General features: G+C 46.9%; 1 protein-coding gene across 3 annotated transcripts in view; it reads right to left on the bottom strand.

Moving 5' to 3' along the window:
* myh10 (myosin, heavy chain 10, non-muscle) overlaps positions 1-20,000 on the bottom strand; it is a gene marked incomplete at both ends in the record, with an annotated part of 73,925 nt that overhangs the window by 10,802 nt on the left and 43,123 nt on the right. For 2 of the 3 annotated variants that reach the window (XM_080524177.1, XM_080524178.1), the window contains 19 exons: positions 306-429; positions 752-889; positions 1,340-1,546; positions 1,818-1,949; positions 2,205-2,313; positions 2,967-3,127; positions 3,418-3,487; positions 4,099-4,220; positions 6,839-7,032; positions 12,143-12,257; positions 14,084-14,257; positions 14,483-14,656; positions 14,806-14,958; positions 15,233-15,351; positions 15,468-15,563; positions 15,814-15,957; positions 16,485-16,583; positions 17,418-17,481; positions 18,534-18,626. In XM_080524177.1, the coding sequence (XP_080380303.1) occupies positions 306-429; positions 752-889; positions 1,340-1,546; positions 1,818-1,949; positions 2,205-2,313; positions 2,967-3,127; positions 3,418-3,487; positions 4,099-4,220; positions 6,839-7,032; positions 12,143-12,257; positions 14,084-14,257; positions 14,483-14,656; positions 14,806-14,958; positions 15,233-15,351; positions 15,468-15,563; positions 15,814-15,957; positions 16,485-16,583; positions 17,418-17,481; positions 18,534-18,626 (2,488 nt within the window). Of the gene's footprint in view, positions 1-305; positions 430-751; positions 890-1,339; positions 1,547-1,817; positions 1,950-2,204; positions 2,314-2,966; positions 3,128-3,417; positions 3,488-4,098; positions 4,221-6,838; positions 7,033-10,708; positions 10,772-12,142; positions 12,258-14,083; positions 14,258-14,482; positions 14,657-14,805; positions 14,959-15,232; positions 15,352-15,467; positions 15,564-15,813; positions 15,958-16,484; positions 16,584-17,417; positions 17,482-18,533; positions 18,627-20,000 lie in introns of all 3 variants that reach the window. The other variant, XM_080524176.1, reaches the window with a different exon arrangement.

Below are 20,000 nucleotides of genomic sequence, written 5' to 3'. Positions count from 1 at the left end.
GGGGATAGAGGACGGTAGAAAACGTAAACAAGGGAGTAAGTAGAAGTTGAATAGAACTGTGAGAACCTGAATTAGCCTAGCCTAGCCTAGCCTAGACGACCAAGGGTCTGTTGCTAAACTAAAACTCTGAGATTACCATATCTGGTAATGTGAACACACAATTAGTTTTTACATGGTACTACTACAGTATATTATACTGTTTACCCTAAACCTATGAAATATGCATCTATTGGATGTGTGTACACTGACTAGCTAACCTGAACTAATAAGAGTGTATGATGAATGTAAGCCTCTGGTTCTCTTACCTTCCAGGTCCACCATCATCACCTCCTGCTTGTTCTTGACTTTGCCCAGGTTCTTGGCCTTCTCCTCCTCCTCCGTCAACATGGAGGTCATCTCATTCACACGCTCCTCCAGCAGTTTCTTCTCCTGAGGGCGGAACGGAGTCAAGACTGGTCAATACAGGCCAGGTAGCCATGTTGTCCCTAAGTTAGCTGCGTCCAGCTGACAGTAAACTGAGATCAATGATGAATTAATCGCCGTAACTACATTATTCTAGTTCTGATAATCGTATTCTTTAATTAAATCCTTTCTTAGAACCTTTGGCTCTAATAGTATGTCAATATTATATTGTGTATTTTACACGTAATCTACTAGAATCTAAAGCAGTACATTTGACCAGGTTGAGTCTATAAATGACTTTACGACCCTTAAGTTGCGTTAAAGTGTTAAGGTTACGCCTTAGTCTCACCTTGTGGAACTTGGAGTTCTGGTCCTCCAGCTGCAGGATGTCCTCCTCAAACTTCTTCATCTTGGCCTCTGAGGTGACCTTCTCCAGCTGGAGCTTCTGCCTGGCAGCCTCCTCCTCATCCAACTGCTCCTCGAGGTCCTGGATGCAAACACCATACAGGTTGGTTGAACAACATGGGAGCAAATACCATGAGAAGGAATAGAACATAATGGAATAGAACATAATGGAACAGATAGAACATAATGGAATAGAACATAATGGAATAGAACGGAATACAACTTATTGTCGATTTGAGGTGAAGGAAATAAGCTTGATTTGGTTGACATGTTTTGTATATAAAAATAAAAAAGGGTATTTTCTAGAATCAATCAACCATTTCCCATTTTATTTCCCTTGAGCTTTCACAATAACCAACACACACACACAGACACACACAGACACACACAGACACACACACACACACACACACACACCGACACACACACACACACAGACACACACACACACACACACACACACACACACACACACACACACACACACACACACAGACAGACACACACATTTCTCTTGTCTTAGCCCCCCTACCGCAATGTGAGTCTGCATCTTCTTCTTCTCATTCTGCAGGCCCTGGTTCCTCTCCTCCTCCTCCTCCACCCGTGACTCCAGGTCGTGGAGGATCTCCTCCAGCTCCTGCTTCTTGGCGGCCAGGCGAGCCCTCATCTCCTCAGCCTCGGCAAACAGCTCTGTCTCCGCCTGGAGCTGCTCTGCTAGGATGTTCTTCTCCTCCACCATCTATGGGTTCAACACCCAAAACAGGAGCTTTATTCATTCACTCACAGCTGGTGACTGTGTCATTCAATCGTTTTAACAGTCTCTCAGTTTCCCTTTCATTTAGTATGGAGGACTACAGATATTTACTAATACAGATAGAAGAAGCTACTGTGCAAAACAGATATTGACACACATTTTATTTTCGATCCTATTAGGCAGTAAAAACACCTGAAAAACTGAGAGTTTGCAGAGAGTGAAGCCTACTCAGCTTGGTCTTGGTCTGGACACTGACCTGTTGGTGTTTCCTCTCCATTTCCACCAGCTCCCCCTCCACCTTGGTCTGCTTCTCCTTCACCTTCACCAGCTCCTCATCCTTGGCCAGCATCTCCTCCTCCTGCCTGGTCACCTGGAGCAGGGGCTTCACCTGGGGGGAGGAGCACAGGCCTGGCGTCAGTCACAGCAGCTTACACTGTACACACATACACACACGCACGCACACAAGCACGCACACAAGCACACACGCATGCATACACACACACACACTCACACACGCACGCACGCACGCACGCACGCACGCACGCACACTCACACACACACACTCGCACGCACACACACACACACACACACACACACACACACACACACACACACACACACACACACACACACACACACACACCTTAGTGAAGAGTCTCCACCACTGCCAGTGCTTCAGCTTCAGGTAGGCAGCACAGTTCCTCTGGAGCACCTTCAGACAGCTCAGCTGCTGCTGTTTCTTAGCGAAGGCCCTGCCACAGGAGAGATCACAATTATTACAATGATTTATAATACTGTGTATATGTTTGATTATTATAAAAAATATTATAATAATGTTTTATTTGCCATGCAATCGACTTGTCAATCAATTGTTGTAATTTGGTATTTTTTGCTCTAGGCACAGGGTCAGGCATAGTCGGCGCCCCTGGAGCAATTAGGGGTTAAGTGCCTTGCTCAAGGGCAGAAGCAGCTCCCCCCTGAGGCGGGGATCGAACCAGTGACCTTCCGATTGCTAGCAAGCCTCTCTAATCACTAGGCTATCGCCGCCTCTGTTTTGGTAACCTGACTGCATTATTCCCCAACATAACATATTTATTTATGATTTGGTGGCTTGCCGCAGGAGGGAATCAGAATGATTGTCATAGTTTATAATACAGTACAATATAATGTAGGTGTATGTGTATGGACTGTGTTGTATGTATGTATGTTTTGTAACCTGACTGCATAATTAATTATACTTTTTATAAACTATTATACAATACACATATTTATTGCTGGTCAACCAAGATGCCCTATGGCCTGGGGCAGAGGATTGATATCAGAAGACATGTAGTACTGCTTGACAGTTAAACATGAGGCTGGGTGCTACAGGTAACTAAGACCAGAAACAGAGAGCAGGACTCACTTGCGGGCCAGGTAGCCACGGCAGACAGACTGGAAGTAGATGATGATGTCGGTGATCTTCAGGTCGCGTTCCTCCTCCAGGTGAGCCAAGACTCCGGCCCTGAAGAAGATCTTACTCTGACCAATCCTGAACAGGTTAGGGTCCAGCTCCAAGGCTCGGATCTGGAGGGGGGGGGGGGGGGGGGGGGGGGCGTAGCGGAGGAACAGGACAATATGTATTTAAGTTTTTAATCTTTATATGTTTGTATTTGCCTGCCCTTGTTTGTAAAGAGATCGATAAAGTTCATTCAATTCAAATCAATACAGTGTTATAATCCATGTTATGATAAGGACATCTCGATCCAATAGATGCACACACTGCGTTGACTCTAGTGAAGGAAGGCAGGGTACTTGTAGAGTACACTAAGCCCACCACCGTAAAGAGGTTGGACACACACAGGGCAGGTCCTCACCATTCTCTCACAGGCCTGCTTGCCATCCATGAAGCCCTTGGGGATGGCGTTAGGGGTGAGGATCTCATACCTGTCAACAGACAGGAGAGGAGGAGGACATGTCAGGGGAAGGAGGAGGTTTACTGTACATTGTAAACAGAGACAAGCACATGAAGGCACTGAGTCAATACACAAAGGTCACTGAGTCAATATATGAAGGCACTGAGTCAATACATGAAGACACTGAGTCAATACATGATGTCATCATTACACTCCAGCTCCATATTGACTAGAGGCCTGGTGCGAGGAGTGAGGAGTGGTGGGAGTGTAGCTGGTTTATCTCTGTGGGCGGGAGGGCCTCAGAGCTACACAGGCCTCACTGTTCACTGACTGACAGGCAGGGCAGGAATAGAACCACTTCAGAGGAAAGGGAGAACATGGTTACCAGGAGGGAAGCATGGCAAACATAGCAACAGCTTCAGAAGGAAGGGAGAATATGGTAACCAGGGGGTCACCGTGGCAAACATAGAACAGCTTCAGAGAGTAGAGTGAATGATGGTAACCAGACGGTAACCATGGCAAACATGGCAGCTTGGGAGCATAAAGAGAACCATATCAATGCACCTTTAACAAATGAAGTACAGGAACTTACATCTGGATTAAAGAATGTTAAGGGGACATCTAGTCCAGGAGGAGGTATACCTCTGTCTGAACTCCTGGAAGATGATCCTGTTGGGGAAGCCCTGTCTGCAGATACGGATCCCCTCCAGAACACCGTTACACCGCAGCTGGTCCAGAACCAGGTGGGGGTCCAGCTTACCAGCCTGAGAGGGGAGAGTGACGGGGGGGGGTGGAGGGAGTAGAGAAAGGTTAAAAAACAAGAAAAAGAAGAAAAAAACAATACTAAACTCTATGCAAAGTAGATTATTCCGGACCAAGAAACTAGGGCAAATTCCATAAAACCAATAATTAATTTAGCTTATTCCACCGTGAGCATTTTCGAGATGCCAGAAGGATCTACAGGGACACGATGCTACTAGGTCGATTTTACTTAAAGGACTTTACTTGGTTGAAAAAATAAAAGATGTCCATACAGTAGTAACTAGAAGGGCCCGCAATAACCAGCCTAACTACATCTATGAATAAACATCTAGCGTGTTCTCCCCCTCGTCTCTCTTACATTTATAACAGTCATTAGTGGTCGTTGTGCAAAAACAAGCGTGTCTAGTCAAACCCCCTGGAATACACTCCACATCGCTCAAAAAGCCCACAAACCCCACAGATCTCCACGCTGCTATTGTTTGACATTACTGCCAGCCTTCCATCTGAGCTGTTGTTTATGGAGGCAGAGGGGCCGGGGCGATGCACTGTGGGAGAGAGTAGCTAGCTCGGGGGCTTCTGGCGGGGCTGGTGCAGGCCAGTGGAGGATGGTGGAGGCAGAAATCGGAGGACAGGGTCATTGTAATGCATGGAATGGAATGCAGAAATGGTATCAAACACACATGTGGAAAGCAAGACCCTTCTTCATTCCATCCCGTTACAATGAGCCCCTCCTCCGATCGCTACCTCCGCCACCCTCCACTGGCATAGGCCTGGTTGAATGAATGAATGAATGAATGAATGGTCTTTATTGTCATTAATACAGTACAGGTACCATACAGTACAACGAAATTTAGGAGGGGGGGCTCCCCTGGTGCTTGGAGAAAAAAAATAATACTAAAAACAAGGAGGGAAAAGAGCTGGTTTACATAAATAAGGCTATATACACTATCCACTATACTATACTACTATACTATACAAATAAAACACTGTGCTGTACTCTATGCTATGCTATAAATATCCTAACATTTCCTATCTCTGAACCTTATGTACACAAGGGTTGTCATATTGCACATAGTATTATTGCACATAGTCTTATTGCACATTCATTTAAAGTGTCGCAGTTTGCAGGTTTGAAATGTTCACAGTTGTATTTCAATATTGCACTTATGATAACAATCTAGTAGCTGCCATCAAATTGTCTGGATTGTCCAGGGCCTAGAACCTAGGTCTTTGCTGTGTTCAGGGCCTGAATGGCCCTGGGGTAGAAGCTGAGCTTCAGTCTATTTGTCCTTGCGGACATGGTCCTGAACCGCCTGCCTGAGGGCAGCTGGACAAAGTGTTCGTTCCCAGGGTGGGATGGGTCCCTGGAGATCTTGGAGGCCTTCCTGAGGCAGCGTGTGTTGTACAGCTCTTCCAGAGAGGGGAGGGGGGCGCCGATGATCTTCTGGGCCGATCTCACGACTCTCTGTAGCGCTTTCCTCTCTGCGGCTGTGCAGCTGGAGAACCACACGCAGATGCAGTAGGTGAGGATGCTCTCCACTGTGCAGCGGTAGAAGATCACAAGCAGCTCCTGTCTGAGGTGGTATTTCCTGAGGACTCTCAGGAAGTAGAGCCGCTGTTGTGCCTTCTTGATGATGGCTGCTGTGTTGGTCCTCCAGGACAGGTCATCCTGTATGTGCACCCCCAGGAATCGGAGAGTTGAGACTCTCTCCACGCTCCCTCCATCGACGAGCAGGGGCTGGACCTCAGATTTTTTCCTCCTGAAGTCCACAATGATTTCCTGGGTCTTTAGCTGGTTAAGCAGCAGGTTGTTAACCTTGCACAGCTTGCCAAGCTGCTCCACCTCATCCCTGTACGCCGCCTCGTCCCCCCCCGAGATGCAGCCCACCACGGTGGTGTCGTCTGCAAACTTTATGATGGTTGGTGGTAAGTGAAAGGCAGTGAGGAGGACCGTTGTTTTATGGAGGTGGAGAGGGCTTCTGCTGGAGCTGGTGTGGGCTCTAGTGGTCATCATTTTTATGGAAGCAAAGGGCCTACGCTTCTCTCGGTAAGAGAGTAGCTAGCTAGAGGGCTTCTTAGGTAGTGGGTCTGGCCCTGCTGCAGTAAGCAGAAGCAGCATCTGGTGGTCAGTGACAGGCGGTGAGGACGATTGTTTATGGAGGCAGACGGCCCATGCTACCACAGACCCTTCTAAGGATACACTGTGGATTCTCTGTTGTTACTCTGTGGGATTAGGAGTTAGGAGTGTGGCTACAGGGGCATGTGGGGGCTGGGGTGGCCAGGGAGAAGTGGTCAGTGAGAGGCTCTGGATGGGGAAGGCTAGCGGGCCACTAGTGGTAGGTTAAATGGGAAATGGAAGCGCTTTACAATGGCCTCTCATTCACCCATTCACACGCACATTCACACACCAATGGCGGCAGGCTACCATGCAAGGCCCCAGGCCTGTTCATTTGGGAGCAATTTGGGGTTCAAGTGTCTTGCCCATCGACGTGGTCAGCCGGGGATCGAACCGCCGAACTGCCGACATTGCGATCATTAGACGCCGGCTCTACCTCCTGAGCCACAGCCGCCCCGTCCTAATGGTATTAGTGTTAGGGATGACTCTAGGCGGGCGACTCACCCTCTTCTCGTGGTTGGGGATGATGCAGCGGACGAAGTTGGGGTTGGTGTTCCTCAGCGTGGCCATGAGCTTGGTGAGGGACTCCTTGTACAGCTGGCCCACCGTGCGGAACATGCCCTTCTTGGTCTTGTAGGACGCGCCGAACGCCGTCTCGTTCATGCCCGACACCTGGTCCAGACCCACGATACGATCCACTAAGAAGGAGAAGAGAGAGGAGCAACATTAGATGGATGGATGATGCTGGTTTAGACATGAAGGGACAGTTTCTCAGACCCATACTATACATACTCATGGAATAATACACTTTCATTTTGGGATCCTCCAATGCACATGGGTTTTAGTCCAGGAGTAGGAACTGATCTGGGTCAGAGAAACCGACCTGTAGTGTATCATTGACATACAGTACGGTCCAATCAAGCAGCAGAGGACAAGAGGCATGGCCAGGACGGATGAGGACATCTAAGCATGTAAACAACAATATGTAAACAACAACATGACTGACAGCCAGAGTGGGCGGGATCATGGTTGACTACTACAGAACATGAACTTAAAAAGCAGAGCAAAAACAAAATCGAAAATCCAATTTAGGCCTTAAGGGCTCTGCACACAGCGTGCGATTTCTGTTGCGCATCAACGTTCCATTTTGAAGTTTGAATGGAAGTCTATGAGAACATCGCATTTACCCACACACGGCCCCGATTTTAATCGCACGGCGAACATTCGATTCCATTCATTTTGAATGGGACAAAGCAGTGCGACAAAACTCGCACGCCGTGTGCTTTGTCCCATTCAAAATGAATGGAATCGAATGTTCGCCGTGCGATTAAAATCGGGGCCGTGTGTGGGTAAATGCGATGTTCTCATAGACTTCCATTCAAACTTCAAAATGGAACGTTGATGCGCAACAGAAATCGCACGCTGTGTGCAGAGCCCTTTACTCAAAACATCTCCAACAGTTGTTTCACTATTAAAAGTGAAAACATTGGTTTTAATCATGGCCATTTCATTTGACCATCCACCACCACTCACTCACATTAACTGCAGTCAATTGATTTTACTGGAGTAGAACTGTATTATGGTGGCCTAAGTAATCTAAGCCAGCTTTCACTATGCCAAAAAACACAGAGGAAGAAAACAATACCATCAAATGTGTGAATTCAGGTAGTGTCAACATCTAAGCCAAGTTTCTTTGCATAAGATCAAGGAGAAGTGAAGGTAAAAGAGGACATTGCTATTCACCATGCTGTGTGGCAACTTGCCTTCCTTAACAGACTAGCTGGCTGACTCCATTTTAGGAAGGACAAAGCATTAACCTCTCGGCAAAAACTCCCTACCTGCTGAGCAGGCCTATTCGTAGTAGCCTATAGTTCAAAGGTCATATCAAATTCAAAAACATGTTTTTTGTCCTTTTAACTCTAGAGAACATACTGACGTCTTTCCCCAAACTCAATAATGTCCTCTTAACACCACAGAGCCGAGTTCCTACAAACTTGTATGCTAATATTTTGGCAAGAGGCACACCAGCAGTCAAAACAAACTACAAAATGAAAAGGAAAGATATTGATGCCAAAGGGTAATTGTGTCTCATTATGTTCTGGAGCCAACACATTGGGGAAGGGATTAATTAGCACTTTGGGAGAGACAGACATTTGCGACGAGCTTGAACTGACTTTAAACTCTTGACAACACTTGACAACAACATACCAAAACAGTCCCCATGGATGCCGGGGACATCTTTTCCAATTGCACTGATTTTTGGATTGATTATTAGCCTAAACCTAGCTCTCCAGACAGACATCTTTCCATGTGGTTGTTACAGTGTTGACCCTGTCATTCCTATTTGGTCAAATGAGGACCTGTTGCAGCACAAAGCAGAGCTGTAACACCACAGCACCTAGCATCTACTTCAGGGATTGACGGATGCAAAGCTGTAATATTGAATTAAAATATGTGCCGTTTTTTAGCTGATGCTTTGATCCAAAGCGACTCACATACGTATGTGGTATACTGTATATGGTGCGAGTGGGAATCGAACACACAACCCTAGCGTTGCTAGCACCACGCTCTGCCAGCCGAGCCCAGGCGACAGCTATACTTGACCTATTGTCCTATTTGGTTTATGAACAAACCGTGGCTGTAATGGGGGCATTTACTGCAGGTCCTGTCTGATGAATTGTCGAGCAAAGCACTAACACTGCGTGGCCTGGGGTGGTCCAGTGGTCTAGCACCACGGTCTACAGTGCACACATACTGTATGCCCATGTCGGCATGGGTTCGAATCCGGCCCATGCCCTGCTGACATGTCCTCTCTCCCTTCTTCTCCTTACTTTCCTGTCTATCTTCACTGTATCTGTCCAATGAAAAATATGAGTGGGACTGCCCAACTCAGAAAAAAAAAGCACTAACACTGCATCTAGAGCATCTAGAGCAGGTCCTTACATCAACCCTGTCCCGGGTCCGGCTGTCGCTCCCCTGTCAGATACGCACCAGAGACACCAGCGCTCTCTTTGATGTGGTTTCAGGCTCTCATTAGGAGGCAATGGCTTCACTATGTTGTCCTCAAATGTGGTCTTCAACTGCATAGCAGGCGTCTTTAACTAACTCATTAAAGGCTCTAGACATAATACATGCACATTACTCATAGAAATTGCAAAGGGTGAAACCATTGGATCAAAAGGTCAAACGACGAAATAATCATCAGTTTGGAGATTCAGAAGCCTGAGGTTCTATTCTAACGACCGGCAAAGGTCGAGAGTAAAGTGATCAAGAGGTGAGGCACATTCATAGCAAACAATTCAAACAATGTAATAAACTGTATAAAGAGAGGGAGACAGAACCGAAATATAAATATCATAAATACCGTATCATAAATATGATTCATTCATTCATGCTCTAATGTACAATAAGCTGTTGGCTATGCCCATCTTCAATAACCAAACCAAATATGGATAAGAGACAGTCCTGACAAACAGGTACTTCTCCATCTGCCTCTTCAGTTAGGTCAACTTCTAAGGCAGTAATCTATTTGTTTCTTCATCCGTCTTTTTTTAATAAAAGAAGATTCTGAAAATCTGATTCAAGATCCGAGATCTGGCTTGCAGGTAAAAAAAAAAAAAAAAAAAAACATCCCCCAAAAAGCAGACCTAGCTAACTCATGCCAAATGGATTGGAGGCCCTAGCAAAGTAAGCAGAGCTTAAATCAGTGCCAGCTTCAGTCAGTAGAACGTCCTAGAAGTGGTTCAGGACGGCAGTCTCTATCCATCACCCTCCTGTCATCTCCCCAGCCTGAAAGAGGTCAGTCTACAGGTGAGTGTTGAATGCATTTAACAGACATACTGTAGGATGCTGGAATGCCCTTGGCTTCCACTGCGTACGCTCCTGCGTAGGCCAATACCAATATGTTACCTTCAGACAGGCTCTGCTGCTTATGCCTCCTCTTTTCCATACACAAAAGCACACAATAACTGTCTGCTCTATAATCCAATATCTCCAATCGATAATCTCCATTGTTGTTTGTTGTCCGTGACAGGGCAGGGCACCCCGCAGACCGGGCAGGGCACCCCGCAGACCGGGCAGGGCACCCCGCAGACAGGGCAGGGCACCCCGCAGACCGGGCAGGGCACCCCGCAGACAGGGCAGGGCACCCCGCAGACCGGGCAGCATTGCCGTAATGTGCTGTCTTGATTAGCAACAGTGCATTAGGGTTCATGCAAAGCCGACAGGTGACGGGTGCTTGGGTTCTTAGGCAGAGTACGGAGAGCAGGGGGAGCAGGGAGAGCAGGGGGAGCAGGGAGAGCAGGGGGAGCAGGGAGCACAGGGAGACCAGCCTACAGTGCAGCAGTAGCAGCAGCAGCAGGCTCATCAATTCACCTGGAGGCTCATCCAGACCAGAGACACTGTCATAGAAAGAGGCTCTCTGAAAGGTCTGAATGTCTGTAGCCCAGAAACACACAGAGAGAGAGAGAGAGAGAGAGAGAGAGAGAGAGAAAAGTTCATGCACACACGTGAGCACGTAGGAACGCCGTGCACACGGACAAATGCACACACACACGCACGCACACACGTGCACGCACACACGCACACATACACAGACACACACACGCTATCACACACACACACACACACACACACACACACACACACACACACACACACACACACACACACACACGACACAAGCACTGATTAGTTGTGAACATTGTATGAAAGAGTCTTAGTCCAGGTCCAGTGGAATATTCCATGCACAGAAGATAGCAATTCAATCATTATTTTAGGCACGCATTGGGGTTATCTAAGCCCAGCTATAAAGAGTTGATATATTAGTCCAAAAGGATTACTTAATCGTTTCCATTTCAGTTAGATGTTTCTGTATACACATTACAGATTTTTCAATATGAAGCTATAAAGCTGATCTCCTGTCTTTAAAACGAAAACAGTGTGTGTGTGTGTGTGTGTGTGTGTGTGTGTGTGCCTGGGGAGGAACAACATGGAGATGAGGGGTTTTATGTGGTTTACCTCACTAAATTAAACACATGGTGTTTAGACTGGTGATACTCAATTCTATCGACAGAGAAGCAAGCAGATAATGTGATGGCAGCTGGTGCAGCCGGCAATCAAATTGTTCAGACTTTTATTCAGAAAAATGTAAATACATTTCAACGTTGTTGAAAATCAATAACACACTCGCTAGTCAAGCCAAGATATTGCAATGCAATGAATACGATGAGTAATCCCCACTACTCTACACTAACTAGATTACTCACAGAATCGCATTACATTATTTTGGCTTGACTAGCGAGTGTGTCATTGATTTTCAACAACTCTGAAATTCATTTACATTTTTCGGAATAAAAGTCTAAACACACCGGTCAGTTGCCGACTTGTTCCCGGTTTCACCAGCTGCGGAGACAAAGTCTAATGGATGAGAGCATGGACCGGTACTCCCTCCATCACCACCACTACTACGCCTGGCTCTACAGCCCTGAGCACATACATGGTTACTGCAGTTCATGGTTGGCAGGTGGTAACTGGTTGGTTCAGTTCTATCACACAACAGAGAGACGGTTTCTAATAGAAACAGTGGAGGTGGAAACATTTCTCTGTTACGCAACAGATATTGGAGAGATTCCGTGCAGCAATCGTGTACCGTGTAAGCTTTTGGATTCAAGTCATCAACAAGGAAACAGTGACTTTTATGGGCCTTGAGAGAATGAGAGAGAGAGAGAGAGAGAGAGAGAGAGAGAGAGAGAGAGAGAGAGAGAGAGAGAGAGAGAGAGGAGAAGAGAAGATGGGGAACTAACTCACCGTCCTTCCAGAGTTCGGCCACAAACTTGTCAGCGGACTGGTGCAGCAGGGTGGCCACGTTGTCGTTGAGGGGGTCCATGTTCTTCATCAGCCACTCATCTGCCTTATAGTCCACCTAGAGGAGGCGTGATCAAACAAACGATAGTCAATATTCATAATAATACATTTAATTTGTAGGTCTTGTTTTTTTTTAGCAACTATTAGCTAGGCTCAGTGACTGTGACAGGGGAGGCCAATGGAAGTAGAAATCGGAGGATGGGGTCTTTGTAATGCATGGAATGGAATGAGAAATAGTATCAAACGATCACACGATTTCTACCTCCACCATCCTCCCCTGTTTCGTGACAGGTCTGGGCCCCTGAGCTGTTCCTCTCCTTCTAACACATTCCGGCCTTGAAATAATATTCCATTCAGTATTTAAACATAACTTGTTTTGTGGATGAGAGGGTCTCAATCAAGGGAACTTATGTTCATTTCTATGAATATATGAATGGCAATATTTTACATGTTCTCCGTTCACTGTCAAGTCTGACATATTAAGGGGTCTGCTACAGTGCAGTATGAGTGGGTGCATCATGAACATTCCAGATCACTGCTGGGGTTAGTGCAGAACGTCAATCTGGGCTGTGTGAGGTACATGTAATTAAAACGCTGATGGAGACATACGCTTTCATGTGTGGAGAGACACGCTAGAGTCAGTCTGGTGTGGAATGTTCCCTGGCTGGCTCGGTCTCTCCAGATGGGGAGACCACACCGAGGTGAAAGATGAAAAACCCGCCGTTACATAACGACCCAGAGTGGATCTCACACACCGATGGGAACCAGATGTGGACTGCGTTACGTTTCATAGCACAACTGGGCTTTTGTGTGGAGGCAGTGACCTGTTGACTAGGGCTTCACAGTGACCTGTTGACTAGGGCCTCACAGTGACCTGTTGACTAGGGCCTCACAGTGACCTGTTGACTAGGGCCTCACAGTGACCTGTTGACTAGGGCCTCACAGTGACCTGTTGACTAGGGCCTCACAGTGACCTGTTGACTAGGGCCTCACAGTGACCTGTTGACTAGGGCCTCACAGTGACCTGTTGACTAGGGCCTCACAGTGACCTGTTGACTAGGGCCTCACAGTGACCTGTTGACTAGGGCCTCACAGTGACCTGTTGACTAGGGCCTCACAGTGACCTGTTGACTAGGGCCTCACAGGCAGCATGTCGCTCTGCTGCTTCCAAAGGCTGCTTCGAAGAAACACTGGCTGCTAACGATGTCTTTCAAAACATGGAAAAAACATGAAAGCATCTGTTCCGAGGGCCATTATGGACCTATAAATAATGATGATATTATTTAGCAGTTTCATCTTGCCAATACAGCTAGCTGACTCTTGATGTTGCCTGACTGGGTAATGAGGCAGAGATGTCAAAGAGCAGTACAGTAAATAAATACCTCCCAGAGAACACGATTCTCAGAGTGTGGGGCTTATGATTCATAGTGGTTCAAGCTGTTATACAGGAAGCAATGACAATAGCAGCAGTCTCCATTTGACATAACAAACGCTTCAACGTGTGTTGTTTCCCAATAGTTTGAGATTATTTAGATAATATCCATTACTTCTCCAGTCAGTTAGTAAAGGAGAGGGTGCCAGGAGAGGAAGTGTTGAGTATTGGGACAGGTTTAACATCTGGACTGAGACCAGGTGGGATAATGGTGAAGACTGAATGTCATTTCACAGGTTAGTAAATGATGTGAGGAGAGGCCGCTGGAGAGGCAGTGTATTTATTATGTGGTCGAGGGGAGGCAGAGATCGGGGGACGGGCTCATTGTGATGCACGGAATGGAATGACAAACACACGTTTCATGTTTCATTTCATTCCATGCATTTACAATGAGCCAGTCCCCCAATGTCTACCTTCCACCAGCCTCTATTTCAGTGCATATATGGTCATACCTTGCCAGCGTAGTGGATGATGCAGAAGTCAGCCTTGTCCTTCAGCTGTCGGGGCTTCTGGAACTTGGGGTGTGTTCCCTGTTCCTGGAGGACCTTGTCTATGAAGGTCTTGTCAGTGGCCTTGGGGAACCAGCACTCCTCATCCAGCAGGGCCAGCACTCCTGGGGGGTTCGTCTGCAGACCAGGACAGAGAGACAGAGAGAAAGCATTAGTCTATGGTACACACAAATGACTGTACACACGTGTGTATGAAAAAGGAATATGAATTACATTCGTTGAAACACACAGCACACAAATACACATATGCATGCACTCACGCAAACATGCACGCACGCAAACACGCACGCAAACACACAGACACACGCACAGACACACACACACACAACCAGAGAGACTGACCGGCCTCTCGATGAGGTCGATGCAGGGTTGCAGGTCCAGGCCGAAGTCGATGAAGCTCCACTCGATGCCCTCCCTCTGGTACTCCTCCTGCTCCAGGATGAACATGGTGTGATTGAACAGTTGCTGCAGTTTCTCGTTGGTGTAGTTGATGCACAGCTGCTCAAACGAGTTCAGCTGCAAGCAGAGAGAGGAAGGGAGCAAGGAGAAAGAGGGAGAGAAAGAGAGGAAATAAGAAAGAGTATTACATTTCAGTACGATAAGTACCAACAATAATTATGTGGGTGTGTATAGAATACATTTTTGAGTCTGCAACCAGAGTTTACCTCAAAGATCTCAAAGCCAGCGATGTCCAGGATGCCTATGAAAGAGGCGCCCTGGCGCTTGGTCCTGTCCAGGGCTTTGTTGATGCGGTGGACGAGCCAACGGAACAGGCGCTCGTACGTGGCCTTGGCCAGAGCCTCGATGGCAAAGTCAGCCTGGAGAGAGAACAGGAGAACAGTAATCAGGACTAGAACCGGTAAGAACTAGAACCAAAATGGTAGAACTAGACACTAGAACTTTAAATAACCCTATATACCTTGTGGAGGGAAGAGGGTGAGAACGCTATTTAAAGCAACAGCAAAGCACTTGTTTTATTCAGTTTATTCAGTACTACTGTAGGTTTGGGGGAAAACAGTCTACATATCACGTTAATATAAAGATATTAGCTAGCAGATGGATGTGAACTCTGATTTAAAGCTCCGACCCTACCTGCTCTTTGGTCTGGGCCTTCTGGACGTAGTCTCGGCCCACTTTGATCCTGGGGGACAGGATGGCTCTGGTGAACTCCATCACGTTCAACCCCAGCAGGTGACACAGCTTCTGGGCCGCTTGGAGGGGAGAGGAGGAGAGGGGAGGAGATAGGAGGGGAGAGTCAGTTAGTCAGTTAAAAAATATTTGAGACCTCAGAAAAAAAGTGTGTGTGTGTGTGTGTGTGTGTGCCTACATGTGTTCTCAGGCATAGAGGCCTGGTCTGTGTTCCTCTCCTTCTTGAAGATGATGTTTCCAAACTGGAGCACCGCAGACACCACCTTTAGCATACCTGCAAGCACAAGGGGAAGGGAGTGTGTGAGTGTATGACACTAGGACCTTATGTAATCCTGTGTGTGTGTGTGTGTGTGCGTGCGTGCGTGCGTGCGTGCGTGCGTGCGTGTGTGTGTGTGTGCGTGTGTGTGTGTGCGTGTGTGTGTGTGTGTGCGTGTGCGTGTGTGTGTGTGTGTGTGTGTGTGTGTGTGCGTGTGTGTGTGTGTGTGTGCGTGCGTACTCATCTATGTGTTTGTAGTTCTACTCACATACAATCTCCTCGTGGGAGAAGCTCATGATGTGCATGGCGTCCATGGTCTCCTGGAAGTTGTCCTTGTCCTGCTGCCCAGGGATGGTGACGTTGCCGTTGGACAGGAAACGGTAGCCGCTGAAGCTGTCCAGGAGCAGGTCCGCTGGGGTCAGAGAGGCGAGATCGATTAACGAACCAGTATTGTCACTGAATCGTCACGGTCACGGCCTATACTGTCAGGGTAGATACTGAAAACCAACCGATCTGATTCAATTTACACTACCAATTGAATTTATTCAAATGACATTTACATTGAAGTCATTTAGCAGGCTCTTTTATCCAAAGCGAATTACATAACCACACAAGTGTGTGTGATCAGAAAAGCATACGATTCTGCTTCTTTTTGGGTTCAGTTTCATGTCAACTCATGGACTGATGTTGTGTATAGAATGTTGATAGCCCGGGGCGCTTAGGTGGTGTAGCAGGTTAAGCGTTGACCATGTAACCGCAGGGTCCCCGGTTCGATTCCGGCCGGGGACATATCCTGCATGTCATCCCTCCTCTCTCTCTCTCTCTCACCCATCCTTCCTGTCAAATCTCTACTGTCTCTATCACAATAAAATGGAAAAAAAATATGAGTGATGAATGTTGATAGGCCAAGCAATGACAAACTGACAGACAGTCACTCACTTTTGAGGTGCTCCCCAGCCCCGGACAGCAGCTGGTAGAAGACATGGAAGGTCCTCTCATCTTTGGCCTGCCGGATTGCTCTGGACTTCTCCAGAAGGTCTGGGGAAGGGGAGTTAAGGACCAACGGAGCGATGACCTCTGACCTCATCGATGTGCTACCAGGCTGTGGGTATGTTAGCTTAGCAGCTAGCAGAATCATCTCAAACATGTAATAGACTTATATTTGACTGTCATACACATACCTGTACTTGTAAAAAAGTAAATCAAACACAATCATCTCAATTTAAGTCTCTACTAGGGATTATGGGCATAGCTATGGTATTAAAATGATAGTCATGTGTTTCTGATCACTTCTGACAGAGAACAGAGAGTTTGTTTAAAGAGTGGGCATTGATTGCACTGGAACCGTATTTAACAGCAGAGAGAAATGCCCATCGAGTGGGCTGCTATTTAGTCAGTGTTTCCAGGAACCTTAGCTACTGCCATTCTGAGAAAAGGAATTATTGTGAAGCACACATTACACTGCTCTATGAATCATACTTGTCGCTGCCATGCCAGATCTTGCAAAACCCCTATTCTTGAGGGACACAATTTTGTACTTTGCGACCATTTTTCCCAGCAGTAAACCAAATGTTTAATATGAATACCTCTATGTATCTGTGAGAGCTCCAGTCTACCCAGCCTATCTAAGGAGCAGGCTGGATTGAAGTGCATTCTTGTGGTGCAGCATAAACCCAGGAGAGCCCTGGAGCCAAACCATGGCTATGTTCAGACTCTAACTCCTGCCTTCTCCCTTCTCCTCATCTCCCCCATCCCTCTTCGCTCCTTCTTCCTTCATCTTCCTCTTCCCTCATCTTCCCTTCACTCATCCCCCCTCTGCCTCATCTCCCCCTTCCCAACACCCTTTCCCATTTTCCCAGTCTCTCAGGATACAGGTCTCGATGTTGGCGCCAACGATGTAGCCTGTGACGTCAAAGTTGATTCTGATGAACTTGCCCTGTGGGAAGAAAGAGAGAATGGGGAACAAGGGACCAGGTTATAAAAGTGTGTTTGTGTGTGTGAATTTGTGGGAGCGTTGGTGGTACAAAATCGGAGGACAGGCTCATTGTAATGCATGGGATGGAATAAGGAATGGTATCAAACACACCATTCCTCATTCCATTCCATGCATTACTGTACAATGAGCCCGTCCTCCAATTTCTACCTCCACGAGCCTTCCCTGGTGAGTAGACACACATGTCAGTGAACTACAGGCACATTCCATGGATACTGGGGTAAACAAACCTGATATGGACCTACCGCTTTAGCTATACTGGTATACACATGATAATGGAGGCTAAACACCAGTGTGTGAAATGCACGGGGGAGTCTAGTACTATCTCAGTGGCTAGACCACCAGAGTCAAATTCTACTTTATCAGTTTAATGGTCATTGTCCATGTCTCAGGTCTCCCACACAGATCTGGCAAACCTCTGTTGTGACGAGCCCCCAAGTTGTTGTGGAAATTTGCCACTGTGGTCATTTCAGCAAAGGTGAGACTAAGAGTGGAAAGGTCTTAAAATCACAATATAGGCTTTTATTGATGCTTGCAAGCAGAAAGATAATCAGTGATAATCAGTGAGATCTCTGAGCATAGCTCAGAACCGTCTTTCTGAAGACAACATAATCAAGGACGAAGATGGGAACATTATGTAGTCTCAACAACAGGTGCTAAGGACTACTTCCAAGCAGTCATTTTCCACAACATTCAACCCCATCTTGCCTAGCAACAGCAACACCAGTACATTTCCATAAAAGCAGGCTTATTATATGGGCAATGCAGCAGTATCATAATGTTGAAAACATTTCTATCAATAACATTGCTATCACACCTCCTGCTACAGCTGCTCAACATCAGCAGGGACTAGTGTGTTTACAACAGGACTACATGACTGTAAATGTACTGTACTTGTGTCAATTAAACGTATTCTACTTACATACCACATTACACTACAGTGAGTGTATAAAACACCAATATGGAGATTTGCTGTCGGTGGAGTGTAAACTTACGAAACGTGACGAGTTGTCGTTCTTCACCGTCTTGCCGTTCCCGAAGGCTTCCAGGATGGGGTTGGCTTGCAGAAGCTGACGTTCCAGCTCACCCTATGGAGTAGACGAGAGAGATGCAGGAGTGAAGCAGGCTGAGGGTCCCCCGAAGACCAACCACCACTACCACTGCAGGAGTAGTACGCCCCCGAATGACAATATCAACTGTTTTCACCACAGAGAAGACATGGGAAGTAAAGATTGTAAACAGAGAGACCTTGAGAATGCTAGCTCCTCAAAATATTCTATTGTTTGCCGTTTTTGTTTTTGTCCTGTCTTGACTAGTGGAGGTAGAAATCATTCTATTGCATGCAACGGCATGAGGAATGTGTTTGATACCATTCCTCATTCCATTCCGTGCATTACGATGAGCCCGTCCTCCGATTTCTACCTCCACCAGCACTCCTCTGTGTCCTACATTTGTGACACTGTACCTTTAGTGAATTATCCTCTTCAAAGCATGATGACGCAAGTGAGCGGTTTCACCCCTAAACCAGTGTACCCAATTATTATAATAATGTTGAGCAACACTCAAATGTGAACCATGTGGTCCGCCCCTCTTGACGCAAGTCTGTTGCTGTTAAATCAGTCATGGAAGTATTATGATCCTATGAATGTCTCGGCCTAAATATTATTCCAACGATGTCCAAAGATACAGTAAACGAACGGCCAAGTGAAATCAATTCCAGGTGATTTAGCAGCGCGAGATGGGTTTTAACTGAGTCATTAAATCTAAAGCAATCAGGCAGACAGGAGTTTATAGATCTGCTGATGGTGGTAATGAAAGTGTGGCTGTGCTGCTGAGTTGATTCACTGTCAGCACTCGAGCTGCAGGCCAAGCAGCCTGTATCTTAACCCTGCGTCGTGGGTTTTATCTGGACACTGCATGTATCCAAACTAAACATTTAATCACTGATACAATCCTTCACTTTCCTTCCAAAAATATACCATGTGATTGACGGGAGAGGAAGAACATGTCGTAACTGCTTCGACTCTACCTAGAATTGGATGTGATGGTTTGGAACGGGTAATGACTACTACAGAGGCATCAGCGATTGGAGGGCATGGCCAACCAAACAGGTTCGCAGGGTTTGAGAAGCCACAGCTCTACTCTCTCACCACAAACAGGAAGGGAAGGGAAGGGGAGAAGCCAGCTCTACCTGCATTGTAGTGAGTGGTCCATTTTGAGTTGATGAGAGAGAGAGAGAGAGAGAAAGAGAGAGAGAGAGAGAAAAGGAACCTTCCCCCACACATTCCTGTGGTCATGATGATGCCCAGAGACCCAGACACACACCCCTCCGCTTCCGGAAAGATCTCTGCCGTAACAGGGGCAGCTGGGCGGTGGCTGCTTCCCAAATCCTGGGACATTCCATCTCCACCAACCGCCACCGCCACCGCCACCACTCTGTGCCCACTCCAACCAGGGCACTG

Source organism: Nansenia antarctica (genome assembly GCF_963989245.1).
Source record: "Nansenia antarctica genome assembly, chromosome: 2".
In the NCBI taxonomy this organism is placed as follows: Eukaryota; Metazoa; Chordata; class Actinopteri; order Argentiniformes; family Microstomatidae; genus Nansenia; species Nansenia antarctica.
This window is presented reverse-complemented; position numbering and strand designations above follow the sequence as displayed.